Source organism: Poecilia latipinna, unplaced genomic scaffold, assembly GCF_001443285.1.
Source record: "Poecilia latipinna isolate Pla-1442-1.1 unplaced genomic scaffold, P_latipinna-1.0 Scaffold771, whole genome shotgun sequence".
Classification (NCBI taxonomy): Eukaryota; Metazoa; Chordata; class Actinopteri; order Cyprinodontiformes; family Poeciliidae; genus Poecilia; species Poecilia latipinna.
The window spans coordinates 18,163-30,930 of NW_015113387.1; the positions used below are offsets into that span (position 1 = coordinate 18,163).

A 12,768-nucleotide genomic window follows, 5' to 3' on the forward strand; every position below is an offset into this window, starting at 1 on the left:
TTACAAATTAGATGTAAACGCATTAGTAAACTATTTACAAAATCATATTTTTACCTACATAATATTCTTCTGGTTGTGAGAGTAAAAAAAAACCTTTTTTTTTTTCTCGGAGAAGAATTAAATGTAACTGTGTTTCTTAAGGAGCTTCCGTCTGGTTCATTTCATCCAGAAACCCAAGAGAGTCTTCAATGTTCAGTTCTCTCTGACTCTGAGAGGAAAACATCTCCAGCAGATAACAGGATGTACTGATTCAGAGCTGGATCAGATGATCAGAAGTCAACCACTGGTCAATTGTTGACCCACATTATAACATTTTCAGCTCCAGTCAGTTCTCTTGGAATCCCAGCCAAATAAATACTAAGAAAATGGTTTGTACCAAAAAGTAGCACCTATTGGGAAACCCTTATAACCGAGAAAAGCCGAGCTGGAAAGGCACTGGTAGAAAAACAACTTTAACCAGGACGTTTGTGATCTAATAATAGATGAAGGGTGGCACTGTGAGCTTGCAGTTGTCTCCAGGTTGTCAAAATGATACGGGATGAAATGTGGTCCCATCTTGATTGCATCATCTGGTGACCTGTTTGAGTGATCCAGTAGCAAACTGACGTCTGATTGTCTGCTTCGACCACTAAGCCGACATGTTTACTATGATTCTGAGGTCACTATTTTTGCTGGAAGTTTGGTCTAAATATCTATAAGTTCACAAGCCAGTATTAACCAGTGGGCAGGGCTATAGTAGATTCTGTCTGAAATCTGTGATAACTTCCTTCACGTAGCAACGTAGTGACTTTATTGCCTCATTTATGTGCAATTTAAAAAAATTAGAGTTAAAGTTTTTTCGCTATTGTAACCTGGCGCTCTTCCCTCTCTATAGGGTTGGGATGAGACATAACACAGGCTAAAATAAATGACAAGAACTCCCTCTGTCAGTAAAAAAGGTTTAAACTTAATACAAATGGACAATAGTTTAAGGCTACCTACTTCTGTAACAATGATGCATCAATATATATACCAAGTCATGTTATAAAAGCAGAGTTTACAATCTTTATGTTTTCGGCAGGCATTTCACTTCTTATTTCAAATCAACATATTAATTTTCGTTCAAATAATATCTTAAAATTTCAGCAGAAAGCCTGTGATCTGCTTTGGATATTTGGAAGCCTGATCACATGTGCTGCATAACATGAAGCCATTGGGTAAAATGGAATGTAGACGTTTGTTTATCAAACATAAACAACTTTTTCAAAGGTACCATCAGTAAAAAAGTGTAATAACTTTCTTTCATTTGTTAAGGATGGAAAAATAAGTTTATATTATTTACATTGTGGCTATTTATTGTAAAAACACCTCACAATACAAAAGACCAATCAAATTGTTCTGAAATTGTTCACTCCCTCTCTGCAGCATTATATTAGGAGGGTCCGTCCTCCTATGATCGTCTCTTAGTTGGATGTTACCGCTAATGTGGGTTAATATGAAAATGCAATTCTTGTTTTATGCATTACTTACTCTCAGATTTGGATGTAAGTATATATGCAAATGTGAAGTATATGTCCTTTATTAGAGTTTTACATATATGTCTATTATTATTTTTAATTGTGTTAAATTCTGTTTTTATTTTAGTCTTTTGAAGTGAGATTTTTTTGATGGATTTATTTCCAGTTTGCAGTGACGAACTGAAGATTGAGGTAAAAACTGTGACTGCTGGACAAAATGTGACCCTAAGCTGTCCTCGCCAGATCAACGTTCTCTACCGAGAAACTTTTTACTGGATCCGACTTGTTTCTGGAAACTGGCCTGAATTTCTTGGATCAACAGTTAATTTCAAGATTGACGACGTTTCAAAGATTCCTCACATTCAGACCAAACAAGAGGAAGGAGAATTTATTCTTGATATCAAAGAAGCTAAGCGAAACGACACTGGACTTTACTACTGTATCAAAATCAGACAACTTGATTTCATATTTATGAAAGGAACATTTTTGAAAATTAAAGGTAAAAAATATATTAATGACATCTTAACTGCATATTCGTACTTATTCCTTTTTTTTGTACCTGTGAAAGTAAACCGTATCTTAATTTTTTCTCCAGGTCAGGAATCAGATATCATCGATGTCATTCTGGACTGTCCATCTGGCTCAGTTAATGCAGAAAACTCAGACACTCTGCAGTGTTCAGTTCTCTCCGACTCCGAGAAGAAAACATGTCCAGCAGATAACAGGGTTTACTGGTTCAAAGCTGGACCAGATCATTCTCATCCCAGTTTACTTTATCTACAAGAAAACAGTGGAGATGAATGTGAAAACAGTCCTGAAGCTCAAACTGCACAGAAATGTTTCTACAACTTTTCTGGGACCTCTGACAGTGGGATTCATCACTGCGCTGTGGCTGCATGTGGACAGATATTATTTGGAAATGGACTGGTTTCTCAAGGTAATGATATTACTTATATGTGTAATAAATTATCTACACTATTGTCAAATTATCTAATGACCATCTTGCATAATCTAGTAAATTATATTATTTGGAAACAGATTAAAACTTTGGGGTAGAGAACTTTTCTAAATAATGATGATGGACAGGCTACTGGAATATAATTGTAAAAATGCATTTTTTTTTCTTCTATTTTTTCCTTCCTAGGTGCCAACTCTATGGATTTTTCCAAAATATTACTTATTTCATTGTGTTCGGCTTTGGTTATAAGTCTTGTTGTAATATCTTGGCTCATTTATAAAATCAAGAAGAAAACGTGTGGCTGCTGCAATGGTAATGCACATTTCATTCATCAGTTCATCAAAAGAATTTTCAATAGGTTCGAGATTCTTATATTTTTCACTATATGCAAACAGGTCCGGCAACAAGTGGTGGTGATAACCAAAAGCAGGTAAAGTGCAAAGTATTCTTGTAAATGTGCAGTTTTTATTAAGTTATAGAATATTCTTTAACCTTTTTATCGTTTTCCCAGAGTGAAGAAAACCATTTGGTTTATTCTGCACCAACATTCAAAAAGAACAAAGCTAAAAAAGGAGAAAGAAGGAATGTAAGAACAGCGCAAGAGGAGACGGTCTACACTGACGTTAAAACATTTCGATAGATTTAATTTACGCTAAAGTGATGAATTAGTTGTTGCTTCTCATTCTTTAAAACAATAGTACAAATAGTCATTAATAAATCTGTATTTTGTATAATTTATATACTAAGATTCATGCAAGCTGATATAGGTCGACTGTTTATTTTTAACATAGGTCCTAGATTGGATTTTCTATTGTAAAGAAAATTTTATTGAGTCCATCAGAAGTTATAGAAAAAAACAGATTCATATAAAATGTTTTTCTAATTTTGCAGCTGCCTTTAGGTGTATTTTTTTTTTGTATGTTTTCCCTTCTGTTTTTCTAAATTAATTGAAAACTGATTTGGTCTCATCTCCAAATTCCTCTTAAATAAATCAGTTTTTTCAGCGCTCACAATTCGTACTGAACTGTGACATCATTGCATCATTTTATTGATTCTATTCTTGTACATTTTTATTCTTTTACATTTCAGTGGTTCATTCGTTTTCATTATCCTTTCACCCTTTCTAGTGAGATTGCTAATTGAAATATTTAACTGTAAAGCTGAATTCTTTTTGTTAATAAACTCTTGTATTTTGGAAAGTTGTTTGTGTTTATTCCATGCTTGTGAAGTGTGTTTGTGTTCAAAAAGCACCAATGCTGGACTTTATCCCTCCATATATTAATGTAATACCTAAGCTTTATCAGGTAGAGATTAATACACAATAACTCAGACTGAACTATTAGGCCATTATTCTCATGATGATCAAGAGATACGCTGACTTGGTAAATATTAACTAAATTATTAGTTTTGTTAATAACTTTCCTAAGGAATTATTAATAATTATTTAAGCCAAAACCAGACCTATTGTTGTGCAACATCCTTAGACAGTTAACAAGCTAGAGAGGAGATGTGCGTGTTCCTCTCTAGCACCCACATATCCTTTGAACTAACATAGCCTTTGATTTCTCGGCATTCAAAACCAGTTGAAGCTCAGTCAGGCTGGGCTGAACAGTGTCGAAGGCAGATTACAGAAGTTCATATGATTTAGAAACTTAAGGAGGAGAGTTGTTTGTGTTTATTCCATACACGTGGACCCATGTCTCAAACCGTAGAGGTTTGAGAAGAAGATTGACTCCTTTTTCAAGATAAAGCCTGTAAGTGAAACTGAAAGCAGTCAGGAAAAAATATGACAGTTATAGCCTATTTTTTTTAGATATTGTACCTATTTGCTATGAAATACCTTTTCCCCTTCTCTTGTTTTGTTTGGCAAGACTGTAGCTGGAGACATCAGTTTCAAAGAGTCCATGTCACAATTCAGAGGATAGCAGTGAAATGAATAGAAGTTTTGGTATAAAATTAGTTTATTAGATTTAGATGCAGTGCGTGTGTGGATGCGTGTTTGTGTGTATATGTGTCTGCATGTATGGAGGGGAAGGAGGAAGGGTGTTTGTGGGATTGCATGGACTTCTTCGGCTGAAAGTTATATGCTCTATGCACTTTGAGGACCCCGAAGTGGTCAAAGAATCATTGCCTGAATCACTAAACAAACAGAATCAACTTCCTTTCCATGCTAGCCAATTCTAGCAGTGCAGATAAGCACAGTGAATAGAATAATGTTATTATTAGGTTAGTGCATTGTGGTCATTGTGAAATATGGGCAGAATATTAATTCAAATTAATGTAAATAAAAGACTATTATGCATATTTGCTGTAAATTGCGAAAATCTGACTTACAACGGCACAGAATGTTTCAAGATCTCCAAAACAAAAACATATTTGGCAGCGTTGTTTTATGTAGCGAGATCACATGACATCTGCTACTGAACTGGCAGCAATAAGAACAGCTAACTCTAAACAAAGAGACAGTTCTTCAGTTTATTCTTGAATGCGAGGAGGGAGTCAGATCAGCGTAATAACCTCATGGTCTGCGTCTAACACAATCAGACTTACAACCAAGCTTATATACAGATAAGTCTCACCCACATACCACAGTAGATGTAGTGAAGAGAAAACCAGGTCCCAGATGATTTTATCGCACATCTGTGCTCGAGGCAGCAAACTTATCTGATCTACTAACCTCTTAAGATGTCACTTCGTCTTCAACGTTCTTCTCAGTAGAATCCACAACTTTCTTCTCTTTACTTACACAACCCAAAGGTTTCCACATATATAAATATAAACATATCTATCCGCCCACATATTTTCATCAAAAGTACAATATCAGAATTGTAGAAGACATTGCCAGAGTGTAATTTACTTAAAGCCACTTGTTTTCATGACACAAAATCACAGCCCAGGTATTCAACAATGTATATGTTAATATATAAATATACTTCCTCTTAAAGGTTCCTCCATCTTTGCTGCAATAAATACCTTTGAAGATCAAAATTGCCATATAGTATTTTTAAAATTAGAACAAATTGCTTTGTTAAAATCTATAGACAACAAACAGAGGAGCCCTTTCAGGAGGTGTTAATGAAGCAATTATAATTTATTTAGTAAACTATACAGCATCTATTATAAAGCTCACACTTTGTATGTCAAAATCATCATATTTGCAAATGATATTTCAGTCAGATAACGCCTGCCAATAAAGCATCCAAAAAAGACAAACTTTACCACAACTTTTTTTTTTTTTTTTTTTAAAAAAAATGCATCTTAAGAAGAGCAGAAAACAGCTGGAGGTAGTGAGGAGTTTTCGGTAGACAAAATTTCAAATAAGTTGCTTTAAGCGTTCATTCACTTCTTAGGACTGTTGCTTGTTCATTAAGTCAAGGCCATATCTAAAGGCTTTCTTTAGGGGGAAGACACTGTGCTACAAAAAGACAGGAAATGCCCTTGGACTGTGAGCTTTTACGTAGCCAATCAAATGCTTTCAAAGTTCTGGATCGCCACACCTCCTATTGTCAGTAATAAAAAGAGTAGCTTCAGTGTGGACAGTGTGTAAAGATGACTCTGTTCTGGTTTACACTGCTTCTCCTTCATCAAAGGTGTAAGTTAAATGTACAAGACTTGATATAATCATTTATAATGCAATTGAAAACCTGCTGGGGCAGGTCATGTTCATATACTTTATCATTTTTCTTTTAAATTGCTGGAATTTTTGATATGTTGATTCAAATATTAACAGCTTACACTTTTCATTTAATGCAGATGCATTGATTAAAGTGACCATCGTTCAGCTTGGAGACACTAAATGAAAAGATTTTCAAGTCAAAATCTAACTTAAACAGATTCCATTTGAAAACACAATTTGAAGTGTTGCTCAATTACTGACGATCAACATGACAATTGAATGATTATTACTATAATGACAAGGCCTGGCCCCTAGAAGAGAAAGACTTCTGTTCCAGGAAAGGGTCTTAGATTGTGCATTTTGAGATAACCAATCAGATGATCTCGTAACCACTCCTCCTTCTGTCACTGGAATAAAACCTCGTGTTTCAGTGAAAACAGCTTAAAGATGAATCTGTTATGGCTCACACTGATCCTCCTGCACCAAGGATGTAAGTTAGATAACAAACAAAACCTCTGAGTGTTAGTGAGCATATGATTTTGAACCTATGTATCCTCATATGTTATCTTTTTTTGCAGGTTGTGTCGCATTTGTTTGTCCTGAATAGCGTGTTAACACGTTTTTTTTATTCTTCATATTACAGATGCCTTGGTTCCAGTGACCATCGTTCAGCTTGGAGACCCTGTAACTTTGAAATGCTTTTTTCCAGAAGAAAAGAAAAGCAGCAGTAGTGAACTTCACTGGTACAAACAAAGTGCAGGAAATTCACTGGAATTAATTGTGAAGCTGTTGGAAAATACCACGCCTACTTATGGATCTGAATATTTGGGCTCAAGACTGACTGCAACATATTCAGAGAAAATTAGCAATCTGACGATTATGAAGACGACTGAAGAAGACGAAGGCATGTATCACTGCGCTGTGATTGATTGGAACAAGAACATTTGGCAAGGGATCTATTTGCTGATAAAAGGTATTTTAATTATTAAAAAAATACTTCAACAAAACAAATGCTTAGAAATCCACTTTTTTTGCTTTGATATATATATATATATATATATATATATATATATATATATATATATACACCAAGGTTTTTAACATTAGATCCTACTGCATTGTTTTCTTCTCTTAATCATCCAAAATTAATTTACAATGTCTAACCAAGAATTTTGCTATGTTTAGGAAACACTGTGGTGTCTTCAAATTACACAGTTGTTCAGACTCCTACAATATCACATCCAATTCATCCAGGAGACCCAGTGACCCTTCAGTGTTCGGTCCTCTCCAACTCTGACAGCAAGAAATGTTCAGGAGATCTGAATTTGTTCTGGATAAGAGCCGGAGACAAATCTCTCCCAAACATCATCTACACTGATGGAAACAGAGAAAACAAATGTGAAGAGAAACTGGACTCTCAGCAGAGATGTGTGTATAACTTCTCTAAGACGGTCAACGCATCTGATGCGACTTTCTACTGTGCTGTGGCCACATGTGGAGAGATATTCTTTGGGAATGGAACCAATCTGGATATTAAAGGTAACTGGATAATTTGATTTCTTTATTTCATTGTGAGGTGAACTATTCATTGTAAAATATTATTTTTATTTTTTAAAATAATCAGAACATTAAAAAACACATCCTTTTTACTAACTTGTAATTCTGCTGTTTTAATTTTAATGATGTTTCAGATTCCATCTTGTGGTCCAATGACGCTGGAAAAGTCATTATTCTTCTCTCTGCTGCTCTGGCAATAAGTCTGGTTGTGATCGCTCTTCTTATTTACTTCATCCTGAAAAATAAATGTGTTCACTGTAAAGGTAAGAAAGGATTCTTGAAGCAGTTAGTTAGTACTTAAAGAAATTAAATTGCTGAAGCAATATTAATTAGTTTCTGTTTTATTTTGCATTCCAGCTGATTCAGAGTTGCAGAAAAACATCAGCAGACAGAAACCTCAAGAGGTAAAAAATCCCAAAACGGTTTTATTAGATCAAATATTTGATTAGGTTTTATAAGTGAGTGAATTATAACATTCTTTGTTTTGTCAGAGATGTAAGGCTGGATGGATTTACTCTGCAGCCATCTTTACTACAATACACTCTGACTGGGCAGGACTGAAGAAAGAAGTAGAGAAAAAGAGGATCTACGCCGCTGTCAAAGCTTTTGGATTAAATTGAGGAAATTGTTTGCTTTAATCTTAAACCAAATAAAGGAATAAATAATGATTTCATTTATTTATTGAATATAGATTACTCATACCCATTTGGTTTTTGGTTTTGGTTTTTTTCTGTCTTATTCCTTTTGTAATTTCTGGTCATTGGTCCATTTGTTTATTCTAAAGTGCTTTTTTTCTATCTTAATATTTTTTGTGAAATTCTGAAAAAAAAAAAAACCTTGATATGGATAATAAAGTCAAATCATGTTTGAAATTTTTTGTTCTTTGTTGACTTTCAAGAGCATTTCTGCTTCAATTAGGTTTGGGTTTTCTTTTACAGGATAAAATCATTTAAATTCAAAGTGTGTGCTCTATTTTGTTTAAAACGTGAAAATAATGCTGTCTGCAAAAAGAAAAATGGTTTAACAAAATTCTGGATGGCTGCACAACAAAATTAACAGTATTATGTTTATTTTTAGAAAGTGAAAATAGATAATTGTTCTCCACAATGATCATGTAAAGGTGATCAACAGAATATGGACCATTTGCAGCTACAACTCTCAATGAAGAAATTATAATTTATTTTGTTTTGATTTCACAGGAATCCAAGGGAGCTGTCTCCAAATTAATTTTTTTAACACATCAGGCACTGTTGAATATGTTGCCTCACAGTCAGTTCTACCACAAAACTCACTGTTTCACATGTTTCTCCTGCATCATATATTCCAACTGCAATCAAATCATCTGTTCATGCTCAGATAAAACCTTTAGGACTTATCCACATTGATATGTTTTTTTGTTTTTTTTTCTAAAACAAGCAGTCTTTTAATCCACACAGAAATTGTAAAACGGGTAAAAATGCTACTTTTACTTTCCCAGACCTTTAAGTTTTGGTAAACTTGGAGTGTGTGGCATGCAGATAAAGCCTCCACACGTGGTTAGTGGTAAACACAGCAAGAAAACAAGAATGGCAAACAACAAAGCCGGAGTAGAGTTGTTTTTTGTAGCCTTTAATGAGGCTCTGCAGCAGCTGAAGCACAATCATCAAAGTAAATCTGCCATTTTTATTTGTATGACCTCTTTAGAGTTAATAAATTATAAGCCTGTTTCACAAAACCAGGACAGCAGATTAAGCTGGGCTTTTCTAAATTGCCTGCATTAATTAACACTGATATTCCGGTTGATAATTATTTTAACATTATGATAGTTGTCTATCCTATAATCATCTTTATAATTGTCCATGTGGGTATTGTTACTGTTCGATTGTGTTTCTGAAGAACGCTGATGTTCTTAGTTTGATAGAAAAGCTTTCCCATGACCACTATTGGAGAGGTAATGGAATTAGAGAAATGGGTGCTAAAGAATCAAAGTTGTAATCAGTTCAAGCCACATAGGTTGTAGCTTTTTAAATTTAATGGTAATAAAAGTTTACAATTTAAAATAACTTTAGTTTTGGGATATAATTAAATAAATGCACAGTCTAAGTCACACTGTTTTATTTACATCATAAATATACTTTTTGTCTCTGTGAAGGGGGCTGCTCATAACAAGACACATTTTATAAGTTACAAGTTGGTTTTTAATTGCTGTTAAGCTCCATTTGTGCTAGCAGTTAAACAGGAAGTTGTCCCTTCAAAATAAATTATCCAAACGTCATCAGGAAGTTCACCAACATTAAAACTAAATAAGTTTTAAAGGGTTCTGCTTTTTCTGTAATAAGCAGAAAAAATGACACCAAGTGGTATTACAGTTTACACTATTATACTATTATATGCATAATAATTCTCTCCACAACAGAGAAAATTAGCTTTGTATTCTAATCTTCTCTCACATGAACAAATGAAAAATGAACCCAGAAAGAAAGCTGAACAAATGAGTCAATATTGAGTTACTTTTCCTCTATTTTAATAGCCTTAGGTAAAAGTGTTTGCAGAGTGAGTACCCGTCCATCTTTCACCCACCAGCACTGATAAAAATACTAACAGAGAGTAAACCCACATGCAATCTTTGAAGAATAGGTGAAGCCAATTAAATAGGTAAAGCTCCCTGTAGCTTTGGTTAGAGCTCCTAGATTAAAATGCTGTTTTTTTTTCAAGACCAACACTATGAAAAAAAAATACATGAAGTAGGTGTTATTTTGTAAGCTTCAGTTGGAAACATGGTTGATAATTTCCACTGTGGTGGCAGTGAGGGTTAAGAAAAGGCCAATCAGACTGTTTCAATGCTCCTCCCTCCCACTTTTCAGTGTTATATTAGACTGAAGCATCCATGTTGTGCTTGTCTTTTTGTGCAGCTGTTTGATGATTAAAAAGAAAATGGTGGTCATATTTTATTTCCTGTTGTTGCTCGGAGACGGACGTAAGTACAGAATGTATAAATATCAATACTGTCAGTTCATTTTGTGCTTCATGTCAATAATTTCTTTGATTTTTTTTATAGGTGTCATAAATGGTTACAACTTGGAGACAAAAACCATTCAAGTGGGTAAAAATGTGACCCTGACATGTCCTCGCCTACCAACCAGTCAATCCCAAAATATGTTTTGGGTCAAATTTTCTTCTGGAAACTGGCCTGAATCTCTTGGACAAACAATAACTTTTGATTATGAAAAGGTTTTTCAAACTCGTCATTTTACAACAAAACAAGGGAAAGGAACGTTTGTTCTGCATATAAAAGAAGCTCAGCGTAATGACACTGCGCTTTACTATTGCGTCAAAGTTGAATCATTAAAGCTGGTATTTTTGAATGGAATTTTTCTGAAGATTGAAGGTGCATAAAACAGTATTTCTGCATATAAATATTAGAAAACAATTTTCTATTCTGTAGTCACATACAATGTATTTATTTTAAGTTTCTTTTTATTTTTTTATTTTTTTGTATTCTCCAGGCCCAGAATCAGCTCTCACTGCTGTAATTCAGGAGCCTCTATGTGACCCTGTCTTTCCAGGAGACCGGGTGACTCTAAGGTGTTCGGTTTTCTCTGATTGTGAGAGCAGAACATGCCCAACTGATCACAGGGTATATTGGCTCAAAACTGAACCAGATGAGTCTCATCCCAGTTTAATTTACATTGATGGAGAAAGTGGAAATGAATGTCTGGAGAATCAAGAATGTGTCTACAGTTTCTCCAAGGACATTAAAGCCTCTGATGTTGGGACTTACTACTGTGCTGTGGCCACACATGAAGAGTTATTTTTTGGAAATGGAACATTTTTGCATGTTCAAGGTATGTAGAAAATTTTTCTAGGTTGAGGTGAATAAAATTACTCATAATAATAAGAATATTATTCTTTGTACTTTTTTCTAGAACAATTCAGTTTTTGGAAGTCTAAAATACTTCTACTGCTGTGCGTGGCTGTGGGTGGATGTCTAGTTGTCATTATGTGCCTCATCTACACCTTGATGAAAAAAGCTTCACATCTTTGCAACGGTATGTTTCATACATCACTTTCAAGGTGATCTGTAGAAGTAAATTATAGGTTCTACATTTTTATGAGAAATTTTGTCGCATGTTTAGCAGATGCCGTCACAGGATGTGATACTCAGCCGAAAGAACAGGTAAAGGAGCAAAGACATAAATATTTGTTTAGAGCTTACATGTAAATTACTTTCCTAAGCTATTTTTTGTACTTTCTACAGAGAGATGCACACTGTTTGGTTTATTCTGCCCCAACCTTCACCAAGACCAATGTTGGAAAAGCAGAAAGACGAAAAATAAAAGCAACACATGAGGAGACAATCTACACACATGTCAGGAATTTAGGGATTCAATAATGTCTAATTAATTTAGCCAATTAATGCCAATCATTGTTTTTGTGAACACTCAGAAAAATGGTGAGTGTAACCAGTTCAGAGGATTTTTTTACACCATTCAAACTGGCTGTCCTTATATGAAAGATTGTATATATTTCCATAGTTTATTCTTTGCACATCATGTTTTTTTGCAATGTTGACTCTTCCAATGGCTGTCATGCTATGAATTTTATGTTAAAAGTTAAAAGTGAAGATTAGATTATATTTTAGCAGGGAGCAGCATACGCAAAAATCTGAATTTATTTTGTTGCCTGCTATAAATCTTCAAAGGTATGTTTTAAGAAATGTTTTATAGTCAAATATTTAGCTTTTTATGTTGTTTGCACTGAATCTGAAGATCTTAATCCCTATTTTTAAATACACTTATAAAAGATAGTCTACATGTAATCCAGACTGAAATATCACCATTGTTGAATGATTAACATTTTTTGACCACATTCAATATTACTATTGAATAATAATAATAATAATAATAATAATAATAATAATAATTATTATTATTATTATTATTATTATTATTATTATTATTATTATTATTATTATTATTATTATTATTATATTCAATAATATTATTATTCAATTATATATTCAATAATGATATTGAATAATAAAAACTGCAGACCCAAGAGACTGCAGTATTTTTTTAGAGATCAACATATTGCAGTGTAATTCTCAACCTCAGAAAGGGTAACTTATATAAATAGTCTAAAAAATAGACACATTTAGAGGT

At 33.9% G+C, this 12,768-nt stretch overlaps 2 protein-coding genes across 2 annotated transcripts; both read left to right on the forward strand.

Moving 5' to 3' along the window:
- The first annotated feature begins 6,949 nt into the window (after window positions 1-6,949).
- On the forward strand, window positions 6,950-8,392 carry LOC106955841 (uncharacterized). The gene is made up of 5 exons (XM_015046266.1): window positions 6,950-7,043; window positions 7,256-7,609; window positions 7,762-7,890; window positions 7,985-8,031; window positions 8,119-8,392. The coding sequence occupies exons 1-5, from the start codon at window positions 6,950-6,952 to the stop codon at window positions 8,245-8,247; spliced, it is 753 nt and encodes a 250-aa protein (XP_014901752.1). The 3' UTR covers window positions 8,248-8,392.
- Window positions 8,393-10,502: 2,110 nt separating this feature from the next.
- LOC106955855 (uncharacterized) lies at window positions 10,503-12,475 on the forward strand. Its single transcript, XM_015046281.1, has 6 exons — window positions 10,503-10,583; window positions 10,665-10,994; window positions 11,113-11,451; window positions 11,533-11,655; window positions 11,746-11,783; window positions 11,865-12,475. Exons 1-6 carry the CDS (start codon window positions 10,526-10,528, stop codon window positions 11,997-11,999), a joined length of 1,023 nt encoding a protein of 340 aa, XP_014901767.1. The 5' UTR covers window positions 10,503-10,525; the 3' UTR covers window positions 12,000-12,475.
- The last annotated feature ends 293 nt before the right edge of the window (window positions 12,476-12,768 follow it).

Bases quoted from the DNA above. Each gene is read 5' to 3' on its own strand.
- LOC106955855 (XM_015046281.1), top strand. From the start codon at position 10,526: ATGATTAAAAAGAAAATGGTGGTCATATTTTATTTCCTGTTGTTGCTC. The intron at 10,995-11,112 runs GTGCATAAAACA...TGTATTCTCCAG, and splicing joins AATTTTTCTGAAGATTGAAG to GCCCAGAATCAGCTCTCACT. The intron at 11,452-11,532 runs GTATGTAGAAAA...ACTTTTTTCTAG, and splicing joins AACATTTTTGCATGTTCAAG to AACAATTCAGTTTTTGGAAG.
- LOC106955841 (XM_015046266.1), top strand. From the start codon at position 6,950: ATGAAGACGACTGAAGAAGACGAAGGCATGTATCACTGCGCTGTGATT. The intron at 7,044-7,255 runs GTATTTTAATTA...TGCTATGTTTAG, and splicing joins GATCTATTTGCTGATAAAAG to GAAACACTGTGGTGTCTTCA. The intron at 8,032-8,118 runs GTAAAAAATCCC...TTGTTTTGTCAG, and splicing joins GCAGACAGAAACCTCAAGAG to AGATGTAAGGCTGGATGGAT.